At 41.3% G+C, this 21,960-nt stretch overlaps 1 protein-coding gene across 4 annotated transcripts in view; it reads left to right on the top strand.

Annotated features, from left to right (window-relative positions):
• The first annotated feature begins 322 nt into the window (after nt 1–322).
• The window catches only part of MAP7 (microtubule associated protein 7), a 183,746-nt gene continuing 162,108 nt past the window's right edge, over nt 323–21,960 (top strand). For all 4 annotated transcript variants that reach the window (XM_053590831.1, XM_053590830.1, XM_053590829.1 and 1 more), the window contains exon 1: nt 323–623. In XM_053590831.1, the coding sequence (XP_053446806.1) occupies nt 557–623 (67 nt within the window). In that variant the 5' untranslated portion in view covers nt 323–556. The remainder of the gene's footprint in view (nt 624–21,960) is intronic.

The raw sequence follows: 21,960 nt of genomic DNA, 5'->3' as shown, positions 1-21,960 counted from the left end.
CAGATCCAACCTGTTGCACTTGGTCTCGCCACGTGGCATCCATTGTACTGGGGTTGTCACCACGAACTCCAGCCACCGCGAAGCAGAAAGTGACCTGGCTGCTTCAGAGTTCTGAGGGGAATACAGTCTCCAAGCCTTCGCCTCCCCTGGGTTGATCCTCGGACGGTCCTTTGTTCCAAGCCCTACATAGCGCCACCAACCCCGCGGAGGTTCCTCCCAGACTTCCAGGAGCCGGCAGCGGGTCTACAGCGGCCGCCGGAAGCTCCGGGCCGAGGTGCCTGCCCCGGCTGCTCCGCAGGCTGCTCTTCCAACCCGGGCTCGGCTGCTTGGGTCGGAGCTACCGCCGCGCCGCACCTGCCCGCGAGGGGGCGACCCGGAGCGCCGGGCCCTGGCGTCCGCGGCTGGCGCGCGCTCTCCTCGCGCCCCGCCCTCCGCCCTCCGCCCTCGCCTGACGGCGCTCACCTGTCTGGGCCGCGGGCCCGGGAGGCGGGGGACCGGCGGGAGCCAAGCCGAGGAAGAGGGCGGAGCGGCTCTCCGGACGCGTCATCGGAGCACCATGGCGGAGCTGGGAGCTGGCGGCGATAGCCACAGGGGAGGCGACGGCGCTGTGCAGAGCGAAACAGGTGACTGCGCGGCGAGGGCGAGCTGAGGTCCCGCGGGCGGGGGGCTGGCGCCGGCGGCCTCCTCCCCTCCCCCGCCCGTGCGGCCGCGGCCCGGAACGGCCGGCCGGCCCCGCGCGCCGCGATTCCCCCCCACCCCGGCCCGCCGAGCCCGGTGCCGCCGGCCCCGCCGCCCTCCGGCGCTCCGCCTGGACTTCGCCGCAACAGGTGGAAGCGAGCCGGGTAGCGCGGGCGGGCGGAGGAAACGCAGAAACGCCGGCCGCTGCCCTCACGCGCGCCGCGCGGGTCTAACTCAGTTCAGGGGGAAAGTGTGTCCCCCAAACCAAACAAGCAGCCGGCAAATCCTCGGCCAGGTGCGAGCGGCAGGATTACCAGTTTCTGGGCTCCCCCCCTCCCGCCTTCCCTGGTCGCGCCGGGCCTCGGGGGTTCCTTGGCGGGGGTCGCTCTGGGGCGGCACCGCGAGGTCAGCGGCGCGGGGCCCTCGCCCTGGTGTACGCGGTTGTGACCCTCTCCGGAAAAGACGCAGGCCCGGGGCCCGGGGCGGGATGGTGGAGCTGTGCGGTGCGGGCGGACGGAATCAGATTCAGCGACTTGGAAAGGTCCTCAGAGCTCTTGTTAGTCTGTGCTTGAACCCATATTAGGGGCGCTGGCTCTGCAGCCTCGGATTTGTGTTGAGAATCTCCTGTGCCCCACAACCACCAGGGACGCACTCACGGACAGGGGCTCACGTCCCCAAGGCAAGCGACAAGCAGCAAGTCTTCCCACCCCTCTCCCTATGGCGTGAAGCTAATCTTTTTCTCTCGTTATTTTTTTTTTCCTTGAGAGACTGTCTTGCAAATCTGTTCCTCCTTCTTGATCCCTCTTTTCTTCTATTCTTGGGGAGCTGTTTCTGTATCTTCCTACACTTGGAACGGGGGCGATGAGGCAGTTTCTTATTTTAAAGAGAGATTCAAATCGCACACTTGGCAATTGGAAGCAGTTTTCTACTTGAATACACGATTGGAGGAAGCATTTGTTTCCTAAATGTAAAAATCACTCCTCCCACATTCCCCCAAAGAAGATATTGCTTTAGGTGGTATGCTTATTTTAAAGTGAAAAGTCCAGAGAGCTATTAAACGGTGTAAATTGTGTATCTGCTATTGCTAGGAAGAGATTGGGCACTGACTTAATCCCTTCAACTGAAACACCTGAGGTTAAGATCGAGAAGGTGTCTTGAACTTGTTGAGTTTCATCGTGCTGTGTCCTGTATGGTGTTTTATTTTGTCTTTGCGTGCTTGAAAGATTGGTAGATCATTATTTAGGTTTGGGGTGGAGGAGATGCCCTTGTAATTACTTTAGGGAACTTGAGCTAGGTGTAGGGACTGGGCTCCCCCAAGTCACGGCCCCAGGAAAACAAAATCCTCAGTTGTGAATACATAGTTCATGGTTTGGTGTCTAATTCTGAAATAAAATTGTTCTGATGAGTTAATATGCCTGTTTGTTCTTAAAAATAAACATTACAGCATCTGTGTATGAACAACTTGTTCAGACATAAGAGCTACAAGCTAGCTTGTGAACAAAGAACTGGCCCTGCTTCTAACAATTAATATACAAATCAACCATGTGTTTGTCAGTGAAATATTTTCTTCTATCAAAAGGGTGATTAAATTGACTGCCGCCTCTTTCATAGAAAACGATTCTTCCATACTTTTGCCTAAAAATTTTTAATTTCCAAAGAACACATCTTATATATGGTCTTTTAAATAATTGTGCTTTATAATTTAACTTAAAACGGATTTCTGGTTCCACAGCTGTCTCTCATTTTTCTTATTCCAGCCCTGGATTGCTATTACTATTTTTAGTGCTCAGAGTAATTGCATCAGTAGGTGCCAAAGAAAGAAGGAAGGTATAAATGTATATTTTTTAATCTGGGTAACAGAATTTTGAAAGAACAAGTGAGGATTGTTTGAAGTTTAACAACTTAAGAAGTTATTCCATATGTTTAAAAAACCATAACCTGTATCTGAATATGAGACTTCATTGTAGTACTTCATTCTTATAAACATATTTCACATTATACACATCCAAATGCTGTATCTCTCTCTCTCCCTTAGCTATCATGGGTTTGTGTGGAGATTTGGGGGTGGGAGGGATGGGGGCTGGTGAGGGAGACCTCTGCTTTTTACTATACTACCAAGAAGTAAAAATTTCCATTTCAAGTGGCATTTCTTGAGCGATTTCATTTTTGTTTCCTTATATCCCTGTAAATAGACTGTGGTCTAACTTAAGGGCACTTCAGATTAGAATCTCAGGTCATTACAAAAATAACACCTGTGATGTGTTCAGAATTATATGCATATGTTTGTGTGTGTATCAAAGATGGATTGAAAATTGTGAGACATTCCTTAAGCATATATAGAAAGGTATTATGTAAATCTGCATTTAAAAACCATGTTTCTGGGGGTAGATATTTATCTTCTCAAAGTTAGCCAAATCACATGTGTTGTGTTGAAAAGATTTTTTCTTTTTGAGGATGAAAAGTTCTTTCAATATAATATTTTTTTGTCAGTAGCCAAAGGTAAGAACCAAAGGGGAAAAAAAACAGCAAAACACTTGTCTTGGAAGCAAATTTTCGATTTTGCCACTAGAGGATGTCAAATCCTTTATCAGGCTTTTTTGAGTAATCACATAGATGGATGATGTTCACAAAACTGCCTCTGCCCACGCTCTGTGTATTCATGTTCAAAAGCTGTTTGCAGAGTTAATTTCCCAATTTGATAAACTATTTTTTAAAAACCTGAACTCGAAGCAAATTTAAAGCTGTTTTTGATTGATTCATGAGAACATACTTTGATACACAAAGGAATAAGTTAATAACTGTAATCTGTGAATTCTTTTTACATTATTTTTGGGGAAAATGGCCTAGAACCTAGAATTTTTTCCTTTTTCCTTTTCACAGCTTCCTTTGTGATCTTGGTCACTGAATTTTTCCAAATCAAAAAGTGGTCTTTAAGATGTCACTTAGCTCTAAGAGTCTACATTAAATACTATATCTGCAAATAAAAATGATTGGGGCTCAGATTAGAATTTGATATTAAGCTTGTCCCTTTTTGAAATTCAGATCCTAAAAGCTAGAGATGCTTTGTTCTGCTGACTAAATAGCTTTCCTCCCATCCTCCTGTGGCTAGCTGTTACCTTTACATCTTGCTAAGTCGTGCTCAGGAGAATGTATTTATGTGATATCATTAGTTAGGCATGTATATGAAACACTAATTTACATTGGCATGTTCTCTAAAAAAAAATTCTAAAATCTTTGCCTCCTAATGCGTGAGAAATAATAACTTAAAGGAATTAGTTTTAAAAACTCAAGCTTTGGCAGCGCCTGTGGCTCAAAGAGGTAGGGTGCTGGCCCCATACGCTGGAGGTGGCAGGTTCAAACCCAGCCCTGGCTAAAAACTGCAAAAAAACAAACAAAAAATTCAAGCTTCATCATGTTTATGTAAGAATTGAACATGTTGAGCCTTAGTATAATTTGACTAAGGTACATTTGAAATATGTACCTTCTATATATTAAGTATTATGGGGGCTAGAAGATTTTTGAACACCGGATCCTTGAATTTAGTGAGGAAGACAAAGTCCACTAACAAATTGTCGGTTATAAGTTCAGGCAGAATCTCTCCTGGCTATGATAATCCCGGAAGACTTACTGGGTGTGGTGCTTAAGCTAAACTGTAAAAAATGTGTGAATGATAAACTATTAAGTCAGTTGGAGAAAAGAGAGAAAAATATAGGTATGGATGCGGAAAAGAGCAAATTTTTGGTCATACTGACAAATATGTAAAGCTCAGAAAAGTTCTGGAAGATCAATTAGGAATTGTAGTGCATTGAGGCTGAATTGTGGAAGGGCTGATGCCAAGATAAGAGGTTAATGCATTACTCTGTGAACTGAGGGAAACTATCGACGATCTTTGAGAATAACATTGATTAAAGCATGATTAATCAAGTAATTCTGCACCCACAAATCTGTAAGGGCATAGCAAAAGAGCTGAGCTCTTTTAACCAATGAAAACAACGTTCCTGCTATCTGAGAAAGTCATTCTCTTTGATTGATTTTGCTGCTTTGGGAAGGGCACACCTGGGGTAGTGAGAACGCATGAGGAACATCTGCCTAGCCAGTCAGATTAACCAAATCTTTTCTGATGATCAGTGGAATGATAGGTCTATCTAGCTGGTTCTTATTTCAGTGTAGCAGTGTAGACTAGAGGATTAGGATTGAAGAAGAGTACAGTGGCATATAGAAAAACTTGGAAGATACTGTAGAAATTCAGCTAGGGCATTGGGATGGCAGTAGAAATGAGAAGAGAATGATTAACGTTCTGCAGAGGCGTGAGTCAAGGAATTGCAGGCAAAAGGTAACACGAGATTATACTCCAAGTTTAAGCTGAGCTTATATTGGCTTAAGATGAGTTTGGCTCATTGGCTTATTGGGAAATACTCATGGAGAGGACCTGGATTTTTCTTTTTAATATTTGTTTTGTTTTTTTTTTTTAGAGACGGAGTCTCTCTATGTTGCCTGTGTTGGACTAGAACTCTTGGGCTCAGGTGATTCTCCTGCCTCACCCTTCAGGGTTGTGGCCAATAGGACCTGGTTTTGGTGGGAAAATCTAGACATGAAAATTTGTGGTACAAAAGAGATCTGTGAGTGGAAATGTCTGGTACTGACAGAGAAAAGGCCAGGACCTTGGATTGATTATAGGGGAATAATTCTTGAAGCTTTGGAAGTGAAAGACAGAAAAACTGCAAGAAGATCAGATGTTTAAAGCATAGGAGGAAGAACCAGCAGAGAAGCCAAATGGAAAGGCATTACAGCAGTGGTTCTCAACCTTTCTAATGCCGCGGCCCTTTCATACAGTTCCTGTGGGTCGCAACCCACAGGTTGAGAACCGCTGCACTACTGCCAAGCAAGAGGGACAGAGAGGTCAGGGATTCAAAGCCTTTGCTAAGGTTACAGTGACCACTGACCAACCCCAGAAGAGGAATTTCAGTTGCTGGTGCAAAAGTTGGAGGTGCGCCACTCCGACTTAAGCAGTTAAGAAGTAAAGACAGGGCGGCGCCTGTGGCTCAGTTGGTAAGGCGCCGGCCCCATATACCGAGGGTAGCGAGTTCAAACCCGGCCCCGGCTGAACTGCAACCAAAAAATAGCGGGGCGTTGTGGCGGGCGCCTGTAGTCCCAGCTACTCAGGAGGCTGAGGCAAGAGAATCGCGTAAGCCCAGGAGTTGGAGGTTGCTGTGAGCTGTGTGACGCCACGGCACTCTACCGAGGGCCATAAAGTGAGACTCTGTCTCTACAAAAACAAAACAAAACAAAACAAAAAAAAAGAAGTAAAGACAGCCAATTTAATAGACCCTTCAATAAAGCTTGCTGGTGAAAAGAAAAACTTATAAATCTTTGGATAGGTAGGGAAACTTAAAAAAATTGTGTACAAAAATTTACTGATTTGAGGGTTTTTTGTTTTCTTTTGGTGCTTTGTGTGTGTGTGTGTGTATAGTCCTTTGAGTTTCTTGAACATGTAGAGTAATGTAACCACCACTATAATCATCCAGAAGATTCTCTGCCCCCCCAAATTCCCAAATGTTGCACCCTTGTAGTGAGACTCTCTTTCTACACCTAACCCCTGCTCTGTTTGCCGTCTTTCTAGTTTTGTTTCTTCCATGATGTCATACAAGTGGAGTCCTACACTGTATAACCTTTTGAGTCTGAATTTTTTTCACTTAGCATAATGCATTTGAGATTCAAGCATGCTATCGTATATGTCAGTAATTTTTTCCTTTTTATTGATGAGTAATTTGCCATTACATGGAAGTACCATGGCTTGTTTAGCCATTCACCCATTCAAGAACAATTGTGTTATTCTGGGTTTGGGCAATTGTGAATAATACTGTAAACATTTGCATACAGGTTTTTGTGTAGTTTTCATTTATCTGGGGGTAAATACCTAGGAGTAGGGTTATTGACTGTATGTGTTGACTTTTATAAGAAACTGTCAGACTTTTCCAGAGTGTGTACGGTTTTACATTCCTGCAAGCAATGTATGTGAGGTATAGTTGCTTGATGTCCTTGCCAACATTTGGTATTAATTTTTTAATTTTGGCCATTCTAACAAGTTTTTTGAGTAAAGCAGCATAATCACCTCAAAGTAACATAGTGCCTTTTTGATACTAAACAGTGCTCACATGAATTAGGAAAACCTGGAGGTGGGTTTGTTTTGACCCCAGAGCATTTGGCTCTAGTATCAGCTTTATTTTTCAGTCATTTTCCTTTTTCTCCGTAGTACTTGTTTCCTGTAGAGCCTGCATTCGGCAGTTGGTTATGAACAGAAGTGCCTTTACACAGTACCTCTCATGCCTATCCAAGTTCTCTTTTCTTCCTTACTGATCTCTCTTCTAATCCCTTGAGAGAAGGCTTTCCAGAACTTAAAATAGGATAGAACCTCTGTAAATTGACCATCCAATGGACTGTAACAAACTGGTCAACATAGAGAGGTGATCAACACAAGGATCTAGGCCTTCTGTACTGATATGTACATGTGGTACATGTCTGGTCTGTGAAAATTGGATCGATTTAAGGAGGTGGTCAATGTATGGAGATGCTACTATAACTTTTTTTGTTAGAAAACTAGAAATATCGGCCATATAACTTGTTTTATGATCCTGTTAATTTCCTTATTGGCACAATTTATATTGTCAAGCTGAATACTTAGTGTCAGTTCTTAAGGAACTGACATACTACTTACGATGCTTTGTAGAAATCTTGATGTTCTGTCATTGGACATTTAATTGCCAATCATGATCTAAACTTCTGAGTGCTAAACATATATTGGTATTTAGGCGTATTCTTTTCTGCAAAGTCTGGTTTTAGACTTCATCTAGTTCTCCAGCATTGGTACTTTCTACCTCTTTACGGTTAACTCTTGCAGTGCTCTGAATTATGCTTGTTGACACATTTAAGTGGCATTTGGTTTTTCTGTTCAGTAAATATTCTCCTTAGTATTTTTTAAGTCAAAGAAATAACCAGTTGAAAAAAAAATCTGGGTTTTTTAAATTAGGTACCACATTGAATTTTGATTTGAAGAGTTATATATAGTACTTTTGAGACTAAGAACTAACCACATTCAACAGTTCTTTACCCTTGATGCTCCTACAAAAATAAAAAAAGAATCATAAATAAATGCCAAGGAGGACTGACATGTGTGACTGGATAACACAGATGAGCACAGGGATGCAAAACAGAGCAAGACCCTGCTGGGAGAAGTGGCTTTGGCAAGTGTGGGCTGCACTCCACAAACAGTGATGTATATTTAAGTTTAGAATATTAATTTGGGCTATGTTAACATTGCCGTGACTTTTTTAATGCTATGAAAACCTCCTTCCTTTAGCTGGTTTTCTGATAAAGAGAACCATCCTTTTCAATGGCATAACCTGCGAGTGTAAAACTTGTATCCTCAATATTATTGAGTATAGAAAAGAAGCTATACTCTAGGATATAGTTTAAATTTCAAGGTGACATTCTAGAGAAGACCCTTTCCTATAGTGTCCCTACCCACTAATACAAAGCCTGTTTGGGTGACAACATGCATAATAATGATGGGCTGTAAGATGTGTTCCTGTAGCAAAAAGCCAGGATGCTTCTCAAGATTTTAATCTAGGCTTCTAGTTCTGGGGAGCTTCTGACCAAGTCTTCAGTGTGGCAGACATACCAACAGGACATGGGTGCCTACTTTGTGAATTCCAGCTGGATTGGTTTCAATTCATTGGAGATGCCTGAATTAGTACAGTGACACCCTTAATAACAGCCCTTGTGGGTTCATTTAAATAGAGCTCACTCCTTGACCATCAGGTTATGTTGTTGAAATGATTATTGGGCTAATGTGCTCCAACACCATTGGTTCATATCAGTGGCTCTCAATCTTGGCAGCAAGTTAAAATCACCTGGGGACCATTTAAATGTCAGGCAGCACTCTCAGTAATTATCTGAGAATCTTGATGGATGGGAGCCAAGTGGCAGTTTTTTAAAAACTTCCCAGATGGTCCAGTATGCAACCAGTGCCGAGAACTGCTGGTTTAGAACCATTTTCACTTGACCATCATGGCAGGAGGTATCAAGTGTATGTTCCCTGTTTATGGAAATTATGTGGAAAATCCTAATAGCTGTTTCCCTACATTTAGTGAGTTTGCTTAAGTTATCTCTTATTTTGCCCTGGGACTTTATTGAAGAAAAAACAGATATCAATACAGGTATGAGTATACGAGAATAACCAAATATGTACACACATATGCTCACACACTTTTATGTATGAATATACACATACAGTTAGACAAAATATTAGAAAGTCCGATAACCTCTCCCTCTCAAAACCAGGAAAGGTTAATTTGGAGCAGATTTTAAAGTATATTGTAGGAAATTGCATATTTCTCTCAGAGATCTTTCTGGTGATCTCTGACTTCTAATCAGCAGTCCCTAGCTTCATAGAGCAGCCCTTGTTTCTTCTGCTTATTAATAGCTGACCTAAGAATGATCTCCCTTCCTCCCTGCTGCCTGGTGGTGACCGGATACTAATACCCTTAGGCTAATCGTTCCTTCGCTTCTACTAACTAGATGCTCCTATGCCCAAGGTGCAGCTGATGACCTCTGCACTTAGCACTGTGCAGGTTTCTTCTCCACAGGATTATTCACACTTACGCTTTGACTATCACTTCAAATTATCATCTCTAAGAAATGTCCCTAGGCGCTTCCGACTTGTGTGCCTCCTTGTGAGCTGTTGTGATGCTATCATTGTGATTTGAAGCCTTTTCCCAGAGGACTGACTTTAGGCAGCACCAATATCCTGTTCTCTTCTCCTCTTTGCAGCTTGTGTGTTCATCACTGTGAGACCCAAGACCAAAATGAAAAGGGCAGTAGGTGATGTTGAATGAAACTGATCTTTGAAAAAGAGAATATCTTTGATTTGTTTCCGAGATTATTCCAAAACTGAGCATGTGTGGAGCTGTAGAGTCTCAATGATCAAAACTAAGAGTAGGGCAGTGCCTGTGGCTCAAAGGAGTAGGGTGCCGGCCCCATATGCCAGAGGTGGTGGGTTCAAACCCAGCCCTGGCCAGAAACTGCAAAAAAAAAAAACTAAGAGCAATTATTTAAGGGATAATTTTTTAACCTATTTTGTGCAAGGACTCTGGCGTCTGGCTGTCTGGGTTCCAAGTTCAGCTTCACCACTACTGCTTAAAGGATCTTGGGCTTGTCACTTAACCATTCTCTTCCTCACTGTATGTCTTTTTAAAATGGGCATAGTGGGCATGGTGTCCATAGCTCAGTGGTTAGGCATTGGCCATATACACCGGGGCTGGTGGGTTTGAACCCAGCCTGGGCCTGTGAAACAACAATGACAACTACAACAACAAAAAAAATAGTCGGGCATTGTGGTGGGCACCTGGAGTCCCACCTACTTGGGAGGCTGAGGCAAGAGAATCACTTAAGCCCAAGAGTTTGAGGTTTCTGTGTGCTGTGACACCACAGCATTCTATTGAGGGCAACACAGTGAGACTCTGTACCACCCCCCCCCCCAAAAAAAATGTGGACATAGTGGTAATAACCTCACAGCAGCGAAATAATGAGTTAATTCATAAAAGTGCTTGGAACAGTGCTTAACACAGCCTAAACACCAAATATTTGTTGTAATTATTGTGGTCATGATTGTTAAGGATTAGTACTGCGTCACTGTGAAAAGATGAACGTGCCCTGGTATGCAAAGTCTCTCCCTTAAGCAAATATTTGTTTATAGTGGTAAGTTCTCCATAATGAGGGCATCAGAATGTAATAATGAGGTCATCAGAATGTAATGCTAACGTAGACCTAATTGTAGCTGTGTGATGACACTGTCATAGTCTTAGGCATCCTCAAAACTCACTGGATGGCGCTTTTCCCCTGTCAAAATGTTGCACAAGATGTTCTAGTAGAAGGTTGCCACACATTGGCCTGTGAGATACTTAGATTGTGCTGTGTGACTGAATTAAACCCATGCAAGCCCTTCTTGACTTATTTTTGTTTCATTTTTATAGCATGCAAAAGTTTTTTTTTATTGCTTTGTCATAGTTCTATATTTTAAGTTCTGACTGGGCATGGTGGCTCCTGCCTATAATCCTACCACTTTGGGAGGCTGGGTGGGTGGATTGCTTGAGCCCAGGAGTTTGAGACTAAACTGAGCAACATAGCAAGATGCTGTCTCTACTAAAAATAGAAAAATTAGCTAGGCATGGTATGCACTTGTAGGTCCAGTCTCGGAGGTGGCTTCTGAGGCAGGAGGATCACCCAGCAGTTTGAGGTTATAGTGAGCTATGATGATGCCTCTGCACTCTAGCCTGGGCAACAAAGCAAGTCCTGAAAGATGTAAGCAGGGGCACCCAGAAAGGAAGGTGCAGTGGAGATGTTCAGGCCAGATTTGTTGAAAGAGGAGGTGACCTGGCTAGGCAGTGCAGAGGTGGTGTCTGCACCATGGGGCGCTTAGAGACTCCTTTTATATGGGGCTGTAGAGGGTGGGCAAATTTCACAGCTTGCCTGGAAGGTAAGAGTCTTTGATGGGACTTTCGGAGGGGAGGGAGGCTCTCCAGATCCTTTGCGTTCTTTGAGGAGGAAGAGGAGGAAGGAAAGGGTTCATGTGTGGTTGTGTTAGGCCTCCCAGCAAGTCCCATATCTCCAATGTAAATAAATAATACATTTTAAGTTCTTTCCTAAAATATTACTACAGAAGTTATTTTGCTTTAAACCATAGAGATGAACTTCCCAGGCCCGTTTTGACTTTAAACAATTCACTATGACTGTGTCAAGCATGTTCCTCTATGAGGGGTGTTCCACCTTTTTGTTTTCTCTGACGAGAATCAGAAGAATAGGAGTTGTCTTGGGCCACACATTACATACAGAAACATTAATGAAAGCTGATTGGCATACCGTGATATCTGACACCACATATAAGGGAAAAAGTCTTCACAAAATGAGTGTGCAGCACACAGGAGCGCAGGTTGGACACCCCGGCCAGGGGAAACTGAGGAAGCCTATACATCCTGCCTTCACAAGGCATTTATAAGAAGCAGGAAGCAGTTTGGGTTTCTTCCAAGTTCGTACATAGAATAGAAAATATCAGTAAGTTGACTTATTTATGAAAACCAAACATTTTAGAAGAAGCTTCTGTAAATTGGCAAGGAACATTTACAAAGCCTATTCTGGGTATAGTGTGTGGGCATGTGTGTGAGGCACATTTTTCCCTAAGAAAATAATGTTTTGTTCAACTTTTAGTTTAGATATTTATATCTTTTTTAAAATTTAGTAATTAAGTAGATCTGGAAACAGAGCACTTCCTCCAATGCGTACTGGGTTAGATTCTCAGAGTAATGTCCTTAGATTATATTTTCATGTACTGTAGCCACTGTGGTAATTGATTAAACAAGTATGCTTAATGCCACCCTTGATACATTAAAATTTCTATCCTTCAGTAAAAATATAATTAAATTTTATTGAAAATAAGACAATAGCAGTTTGTACTGATATACTTAACACTAAGAATAAACCTAGAAATTTCTTTTTTTTTTTTTGTGGTTTTTGGCTGGGGCTAGGTTTGAACCCACCACCTCCGGCATATGGGACCGGCGCCCTACTCCTTGAGCCACAGGCGCTGCCCCCTAGAAATTTCTTTTGTAACAGTGGCTTCCTGCCTCTCGACATCCTTATGAAGATGCCTTCCTCATGTATATAAAAAGACATATATCCATGTGCTTTGTGAAGTGATTTCGTATAAGGCCTAGACACAGAGTATTAGGAACTAAAATAGAAGTAGAAGAGATGGCTCTCCTACTTTGTGAAGAAAAGTATGCAAATAAATTGAGAAGTGGGGGATGGAACAATTTTTAGCCTAGGAGGCCTGCAAGATTCACCTTACTTTGGATAGAAAACCCCTGTCATCTTAGAGTCCAATGAAGCTTACAGGGAAGAACACTAGTCTGGCATTTCATATTCAGTCCTTGGTGGTCCATCAGTGCCTAGAGCTGTCGGATTTGAGAACGTTATTTCAATTTATTTACAGACTGATCAGGTCCAACATTTGTCTGTGATTTCCTGAGAAGAACATAGAGATAAAAAACAAAGGTCCCGGGCAGCGCCTGTGGCTCAAAGGAGTAGGGCACCCGCCCCATATGCCTGAGGTGGTGGGTTCAAACCCAGCCCCAGCCAAAAACTGGAAAAAAAGAAAAAAACCAAAAAACAAAGATCCCAACTATCAATCAGCTTCTGCAACACAAATCTACACTGTACATGATGAGATCATTGTGAAGGCATTGCAAGATTCATTAATTAATCAATAGAAAGTGAGTCTTCAAGAGGGTTTTGGAAAAGAGGAGGGATATATACCAAATGTCAGAGGCGCAAACGTTTCAGAATTAGGACTTAGGGCGTGGAGTTCAGACACCTGTAAATGGAGCATTCTGAACCAGTTGTATAATGTGCAAAGATGACTTCGCTCTCCAAAGCACATTGTTCTTTTCTATTACAGATGAACCTATTTGGAAACATCTTCAAGGAACAGTTTGCAATGTTGTTTTCTTTCTCTCTCTCTCTCTTTTTTTTTTTTAGAGACCTAGTCTTATTTTGTCACCCTCAGTAGAGTGCTGTGGCATCACAGCTCACAGCAACCTCCAGCTCTTGGGCTAAGGTGATTCTCCTGCCTCAGCCTCCCGAGTAGCTGGGACTACAGGCACCCACCACAGCGCCCGGCTATTTTTTTGTTCCAGTTTGGCAGGGCCGGGTTTAAACCTGCCACCCTCTGTACATGGGGCTGGTGCCCTACTCACTGAGCCACAGGTGCCGCCCCATGTTGGAATTAATTTTAAAGCAAACAGCTTTTGGTTATATAAACCTCCCTCTTTTTGTTTGTAAACAGGCCTCTTTCCAGTGAGCTGGATTAAGTCTAGCTCTGGGTGCGTAAGGCACATGGCTGCTCCTTGTTTCAGGAGTTTGGGGGCAAGTGTCTTCCTGCATGAGAGTGGAAATGAACCAACCAGTACCATCACCAGCAAAAAATTAAGAGAAAGGAAAGATTTTTGTTATGATTACTTCACTGCAACATTGCATGTGTCTAGAAAAACTTTTTTTTTTTTTTTAAACACATCAAAGATTTTAGTACATTTAATGATGGGAGTATAGACATTTTGCTATGATAAAAGGCAAAATGATCATTTGGAGTGTTATAGGAAGTTTGCCAAAAGGCAGCTTTGTCATCATAATCCTCAGTTGCCTAAGGTATGGATTTAAATCATGGACGTGAAAGGGCTTTAGAGATGAAGCAGGTGCCCCTTAAATGCTTATTAACCTGTTCATCTTTCTGAGTTGTTATTTCTTTCTATATAGAGCTGCCTAAGAGCTCAATGGCCCTAGGTCATTCAAGCCTAAGAAAATGTATTTATCAAAAAAGCCTTACTTTATCACTAGTAATATCTCCTTAGAAATTAATGCTTCAGATTTTTAAAAACAATTATTGATGCATGAGGAATCTTTTTTGCTTAGCAGTTGCAAATTTTAAAAGCTTTGGGCTTGTTATTCAATCCTAAATATTTTTATGTCTTATCTGTATAATTAAACCTTTTGGTGTTCTGGTCAGTTGCTGACAATTATAGTTGCTGACAGTTCTCAGTGTGGCTTTCACTGAATGAAAATGGACCAATCCTCAAACCTACCAGCCAGGATTATATAATCTGGCATTTCTGTTAGGCATTGGCTTCCTCCAGTTGATTTCAGAACTGTGCTGGAAAATTATAATTTTTAATTTTATCAGGATTATTTCTGGTTAAATAAACCAACAAATGTGTATAGTTAGTACCTCAACCTTCATATACGCTTTATCTTCTGTTTAAAAACTTGTTTCATCCAACTTTCTCTTCACCCCTATCAACATATCTACATGCTTTAGTTTCTTCTAATTGAGACTTTGAGTTACTAATTGGGCTACTTCATTGTAATAGAGAAGATTTTCTTTAAAATAAATCCACATATCTATATTTTCTAAACCATTTAATGTTGAGATGACCAGACTGCTTAGTTCTCATAATGATAAAAAGGATTTTTTGAAGTGCTTTTAAGCTGACCAGTATTAGATATTCAAAGGGAGATCATTAGTGAAAATGAAGGGAGATTTGGAAGGCCTGGTCTGAGATGTTCTGAGCGCATTTTGTATGAACATTAGTTTAATAGAGCATTACTGTATTGGAAAGTTATTGGAGTAAATAGTATGTGGTCTAGTCAGTGAAAGTTACGATCATTGACACATGAACCTTTGAGTTTTGAATGGCGTGCTTTTGTTCTCAGCATATTGACTTGAGTGTGGCATGGAGTCCCTTAATCTCTCTGGGGTCACTGACTATGATGGTAAATTTTAAGTGTCAGCTTTGCTTAGCGCACGTGCCCAGTTATTTAATCAAACACTAGACATTGCTATGAGGGTATTTTGTAGTTATGATTAACATTTAGAATCAGCTGACTTTACATAAAGGAAATTATCCTCAATGATGTGAGTGGGCCAGATCCAATCAGTTGAAGGCCTTGAAGAGCAAGAACAGGTTTCCCAGACAAGGAATTCTGCCCTAAGGCTGTAACATAGAAATACTGCCTGAGATTCCAGGCTGCCCAACAAATTTCAGACTTGCTGGCCTCCACAAATGGCAGCAGCCATTATTTCTTAAAATAAATCTCTTTATATAAATAGTATATAAATGTTTCTCTGGAGAACCCTGACTGATACACACCAGAGAAAATTAACAGTTTTCTCTCAGAATTGTGTGAATAATTTTAATTATTTTTTAAGAGACAAAATTTAAAAATTAATTTTATCTGATTTTGTAAAAGTAAAAACAGGATTTTAAACTTTTAGTAAAAAAATAATGAATTGACGTCTGTTTTAATTTCAAGGAGTTTTAGTAGAAAGAATTTAGAAGCATGGCAGTGTATCAAAGGACAGGATAGAGGAAAACTCAGTATGTTCTGAAATGAATGTGGAATTCATTGCTCTTGACCTGTCCTATTCACAGAACAGTGTAGGGCTATCACCATCCTGAAGATGCCCATGAAGTAATCAACTGAATTGGCTTGCTGTTCTTTAGTATTGCTTTTCACTCACAGATGTTTAGATTTCATCTCTCAAAAGTCACATAGCTACAGTGATTCACCCCCAAGAAACTGTCTCCTTGAGGGAATAGCTATAGGTGTTATTTTTATCAGTAGGTTTTCATTAAGTGTTGGGTGATGAGAGAGTGAGGGAAGTCTCCAAGCTGCAGGTGCAGAGACAGGAAGTGTAGTCCTTCTCTAATCAGAATACCTGGTGAAGCCTCCATTGTTTGTTATTTAGCACTAAGGATAAAACCTCTGGAGGGCTGTCAGTTAAGGGAATAAAACAGTACAACACAAAATGGAGCCTTGTGAGCACATAGTGGTAAGTGCAGAGACACAGTGACAGCAAGGAGCCCCGCTTTTTCTCTCTCCCTGTGTGTTTTACACTGGTTATATAAGTTGACTTCCCATTTGCATCAAGTCATGGAATCACAAAATCAGAAAAGACTCTAGAGATCAAAATATCCAACCTGGGCTCGGCACCTGTAGCTCAGTGAGTAAGAGTGCCAGCCACATACATGGAGGCTAGTGAGTTGAAGCCCGGCCAGGCCTGCTAAACAAAAAACAATGACCACTACAACAACAACAAAAATAGCTGGGCATTGTGGTGGGCACCTGTAGTCCCAGCTGCGTGGGAGGTTGAGGCAAGAGAATCGCTTAAGTCCAAGAGTTTGAGGTTGCTATAAGCTGTGACACCATGGCACTGTACCAAGGGCGACATGGTGAGACTCTATCTCAAAAAATGCACCTGTACGCAGTGCATTCATCTGACGTCATCGTCCCATATCTTTGTTTGTGGCTGTCTTCAAGGGATGAATAGCATAGCCTGTTAGATTCTGGTAACTTCCCATCACTGGTCCTAGTTCTGCCTTCCAGAACTACACTAAAAGTGCACATTCTTCCATGGGTTAACTTTTAATTCAGTGCTTTTATTCCTCTGGAGTCTTGTCTTTTCTCAGAGGAAATGTACCTTCTTTCAAATGATTCCCTCTGTGTTATGGCCTACAATAATTATGGTAAGTCCTAGTTCACTCTCTTCTGAATGCATTCTCATTTATCATCTCACTGGAAATATCTCACTGAGAGAGCCATGTTGTGTGAGGACCAGAAACAGAGAAGGCTTGTTCTTCTGATCAGCCTGCTGGTGTCTGCTGATGCTGCCATGATTCTGGTAGGACTTTGACCGCCTCGTGGCTCTGAGCACGTGCAGTGAGCTTTTTGGCCAGGTGCCCTTCCTCCTCGTTTCTGCTGCAGCTTAGGTAGGTCTTCATTTTATACTTGTGCAACTGAACTCTTTTAATATATAAAAAAGAGGTGTTCCTATTAATCCCTACTGAAATAATATGTTTAGATACAGGCTATTATTTCATTTTATTGAGATCATTTTGAACCTGAGTCTGTCCATCTATCAGCTTTGTTTTATCCACAAATAAATGTAAAGCCCTTGTTCTCATATAAATCTGTAATAAAAACATGAACCACGTTTCTTTTCCACTGCCCACTTCTCCAGCTTTCCGCTGGACTCTTGCAGGAACTTGGTATCTATGCCCAACCCTGTGAAATAAGTCCTCCATGCTACTTGAGGGGTGCCTGTTAAAAAAACAAACATGGCTGATTCTCACGTTCCTGCTTTTGCCCTCTGTCCCATGGCTACCACTTGAGGATCCCTTTTCTCCACTTGGACAAAGTAGTTATATAACTGGTCTGTCTCAAGTCTCTCTCCTTTCCCTTCCCACTCTTTCCTGGCCTGTCTGGATCACATGTTTAGTTGTCAACACCCTTCTGTGGCTCCCACTGCTTCTGTTTGGTGGGAGGACATTATGCAGTTTGGCTGCTGCGTCTTCTGATGGCATCCTAGAAGAAGCCCATCTGGCATCCTTGACGTGGTTTCACCACTCCTAAAGTAAGACAAAGGACTATGGTTTCTTAATTTCTTGTCTTTGTAAAGGTGTGGCTCAAAAATTAAATACCCAAGTCATTGTTGGTCTGTAAATAGTTAAGTTTTAGAAACACAGTCTAGGCACCTATGTGAATCTTCTATTGAACCCTGCAGTTGATTTCTTTGCCTCATTTGAAATCTGAAAAATTGGATTTCTAGCCTAATTAGAGGAGAGAACTTTCTTTGCACATTTTAACTTTTATCAAGGAATTCTGAAGTTCATGTAATGTGCATTAATAAAGCATTATTACCAATGAGAATAATGAACAAGAAGGTCAAGCAGCATTCTTAATGGGTTAAGGTTTAATATGGAATTTCATAATATTCCCAACTTACTTGGTGATACTTAACGTTTAGGAAAGGGTTACATTCACATTAATAAATACCCAGAGTTTTTTCTGTTTGTTTTTTGAGACAGAGTTTGACTATGTCACCTTTGGTTGAGTACTGTATCATCACAGCTCACAGCAACCTCAAGCTCTTGGGCTTAAGCAATTCTTCTGCCTCAGCCTCTCAAGTAGCTGGGACTACAGGCACCCGCCACAACACCCAGCTGTTTTTTATTGCAGTTGTCATTGTTGTTTATCTGTCCCGGGCCGGGTTCAAACCCACTAGCCTCAGTGTATGTGGCTGGCGCCGTAACCACTGTGCTACAGGCGCCGAGGCAATACCTAGCGTTTTTAATTTATTTATGGTAAAGTAGACATGGGAAAAAAATGGATTGTCTTGGCACTGTAAAATGTTCAATGTGCAGCAAAGATTTATAGAAATGTTACAAAAAGCATGGCAGGGACCTAGTTGTTCTTGGCTGAAGCATCACTACGAGGGTAGTATTTACTGTTTTTCTTACATGCCTGTTAACAAAAGGTGATCAAATAAAGATCAAAGCCAACCTGCCTTTTTATTTTCCTTTCAAAGGATCAATATTTCTTTGTGCAGTATTTCTTTGTCCAGCAGCCTCTTGGAAGCTATGCATAATGCTGGAAGATGGTAGAATGTTGTATCTTTGTTGCCACAGAAGCCATCACTGAGTGGCATCATTCTAGGAAATTGTGAGGGAGACCTTTTACTGTAGGAATGGGAATTGGAAAGAACCAGCTGGGACCTTTTGTTCCTTAGGGGTTGTTTGTCTTCACATCAGCCTGTGCTGGCTTTGTCATTCATTTTCAAGCCATGGGTTTTTAAGTTTTGCATTAAAATACTTGCTAAAACTCTGGCTAGAAGTAAATAGCAGCCTACCTTAGGGAGGTGCATTAAATATTTAAAAGATTACCAAAGTCCAGTAGTTTTGAAGAATTAATCATCTCCTCTAATATAGAAATGTAGAAAAGAATTTTGGCACTTCTGGACCCTACTGAAAAGTAAATAACTTACCTGAATGGCCATTCAACCTAGCAGTAATAATTTCTGTTTTCAACTATGGTCTTGAATAGGCCTTTTCCCCTGTGAATAATGTCTTTATAAAGCTCACTAGGCTTTTAGAAAGGTAAATTTAGGTATGTTTCTCACTAGTTAAGCAGATTCTTGGTTTTGTTCATGGGCTATGCTATTTTCTCATTTCATGGTTATAAAATAAGAACCTAGGGAGTACATGTGTGAACAGAACTGACTGTGTGCGTGTGTGCCTACACACATTTAGTCTTTTATATGTATAACGTTGTGACAGCTAGGTCCAAGCCCTGAGCCTGTGCCCAGAGACGAGCAAGTTCACCTCTGTTTTCTGTTCACCCACCTTTCCGGATTGGATCTAGGCCAGAGGTGCCAGCCAGCCAGGTTAGGAGGACAAAGAGCATAAATTCACTGTGGGCTGAGGGTGTGGGTACAGCCATCACTCAAGGGCCTGTTGGGCTGTTTTATTCACAGTAGCCGAATGATACCATTTTTACCAATTTCTTTCTCTCTTTTTTTTTCTTTTTTTTTAAGCAGTCCATTCTGATCACATCATTTTTAGCTACTGATGTGCATATATTTAAGGATTATGGTACAAACATTTTTTTCCTCAATATAAAGCCAGTCTAGTTTAAATTATGCCCTTTTGCATTAGGCAGTGTTCTTCCTCTCAAGTTTGTACAAAGTCTTCATTAATTCATAATTTATTATTTTAAAGATTGAAACAAAACAATTGCAAAACCTACTTGACTATTGGAGAGGCACATACCCTATTTCCCATGGGTACCGAATTAAGCTTCTGTACTGCAGGTGACATGCAGGGACAATCATGCCACTTCTAATCAAAAACACTTACCAGTGCTTGGGAAGAGTTCAGGAATTCAGAATAGTATTTTGCTTCTGGAGATATTTAAATTTTAGGTCTTGCATCCCCTTTTCCATATTTGCCTTTGTTTTCAATCAAAGTGTAAAAAGGGAATTGGGAGAAGAAGGTAGTTCCATTCCCCTACCTGGATCAAGCCACAGTATTCTTGGAAATGCCTAAAGAGATAAACCTTAGATCCATTAAAGATAGGGTGTGAGCATTTAGGAAGCTAATCTCAAGTGTATTTATATGTCTTAAGTGAAAAAATGGCTAGTTCATGGGGAGGAACAAAAATCCTTTTTTAATACTTGATGTTGGGCTGTTTGCTGTCCTGTGACTGGTCACAGCTGGCTGTGATGCAGCTGGTTGATGTCCGAGTCAGGGTTTACAGGGAAGCAGCAAAGACCATCTTAACTGTAGAGCAAATGGACCTGAGTTTATTAAGCCTAACTTAGTGACCTAAGTAGCTGTTTGACTTCTCTGAGCCTTGGTTTCCTGATCTGTCGACTGGTAATAACTGCTCTCAGGGCTTTTGTGACTTACAAATTCAACATGCCTAATTCACCTAGCACGGCATCTGATATTAAGTTGAACATGTTCCCAGTCTGAAGGTTATTACTCTGTTGTTTTACTTCACTTCACCCTGCCTCATGTTGTATGAAAGTGGTGCTGTCTGGCCTCCTTTGTTTAGGCTCTCAGTAATGCTTTTAAGACTGGCTTGTACTTTAAAAAAAAAAAGTCAGCTTTTTGGTGATTTTCACACTTGGATACAAATAAGAATTCTTCGCCATACCCCTCAAGCTAAAGAATAGTGATCTCATCTTTGTCATTAAAGGATATTCTGTTTAAACAAACAGAAAAGGAAATTAGTCAGCTGGGTATGGTAGGGGAAAACTCAGTTCTGGTCTTCTGTAGGGTCCTCTGGGTCCTGTGAGCTCATTTCCCTTGGAAATTTTATTCTGCTGGGCGCCTTAAGGACTCCCTGGTGAAATTCATCATCTTATCTGGACAACTTCAAATCCAGATAGCTTTTGCTTTGCCGCTGAAATTTTTCACGTAAGACATTTGAGGCCATCTAGACCTTTCTTGAAAGTAATGGAATATACATCTTCTGCAGAAGTCATTTGAAGTTCAGCTTTCACTTTGAAAGCAACTCTTAGGTGTTTTTTTTTTGTTTGTTTGTTTGTTTTTGTTTTTAACTTTCCTCCTAGGAAACTTCATAAAATGTCATTCCATTTTTCTGTTTGGAAGGTAAGAGAAGAAGTCCCTTTTTCTTTAGCTTTTCCTCTGTAATATTTTTGTTAAACTTAGTGGAGATGATCTCTGTTAGCTCTCAGAACAGCTGTTAGCTTTATTTGGGTGCTGAACATTTCTAAATGAAATTTGTCATTTGCTTGAGACATATTTTATTTTCTTCACCAAAAGGAAGTTTAATCATGCTTATTTTGTGTGTGGGTTTTTTGAGTGTGTGTTTTTATTTTGTTTAGGGAGGGTTTTCTTATTTGCTATTCTAAGTGCTGACCTGATTCTCTGATAATAGAGGAAAGAAAGTAAAGGGAATTTAAAAATATTTTCATTTCACAAATGTATATGGAATTGGTGTATGTTACACTTATGTTTATTGGTCATCTGAAAGAAAAATAAGAAATAACAAATCATGTCTAATTCTGGAAAAAGTTTACCAAGTATAGAAAATTATGGAAATATGTTTAGTTTGTATCCATTGTTTATTTCTTCAACAAGATCTTGAATATTTAAGGCATGCATCCTCTCTTTCCTTCCATCTCCACAGAATTTGGAGAAAGATTTAGGATTCTGAAATATATAGCATCGGCCTAAGAACAAGGGGGTCTGGATTTTAAATGTAGACTTGCTGACAACTAATATTTGGCCTGGGCAAGGAATTTCACTTCATGGGCCTTAGCTTCCTTGCATGTCAAATGATGCTGACTTGGGGGCTTTCTCAGACCCA

This window comes from Nycticebus coucang, chromosome 5, assembly GCF_027406575.1.
Source record: "Nycticebus coucang isolate mNycCou1 chromosome 5, mNycCou1.pri, whole genome shotgun sequence".
In the NCBI taxonomy this organism is placed as follows: domain Eukaryota; kingdom Metazoa; phylum Chordata; class Mammalia; order Primates; family Lorisidae; genus Nycticebus; species Nycticebus coucang.
This window is presented reverse-complemented; position numbering and strand designations above follow the sequence as displayed.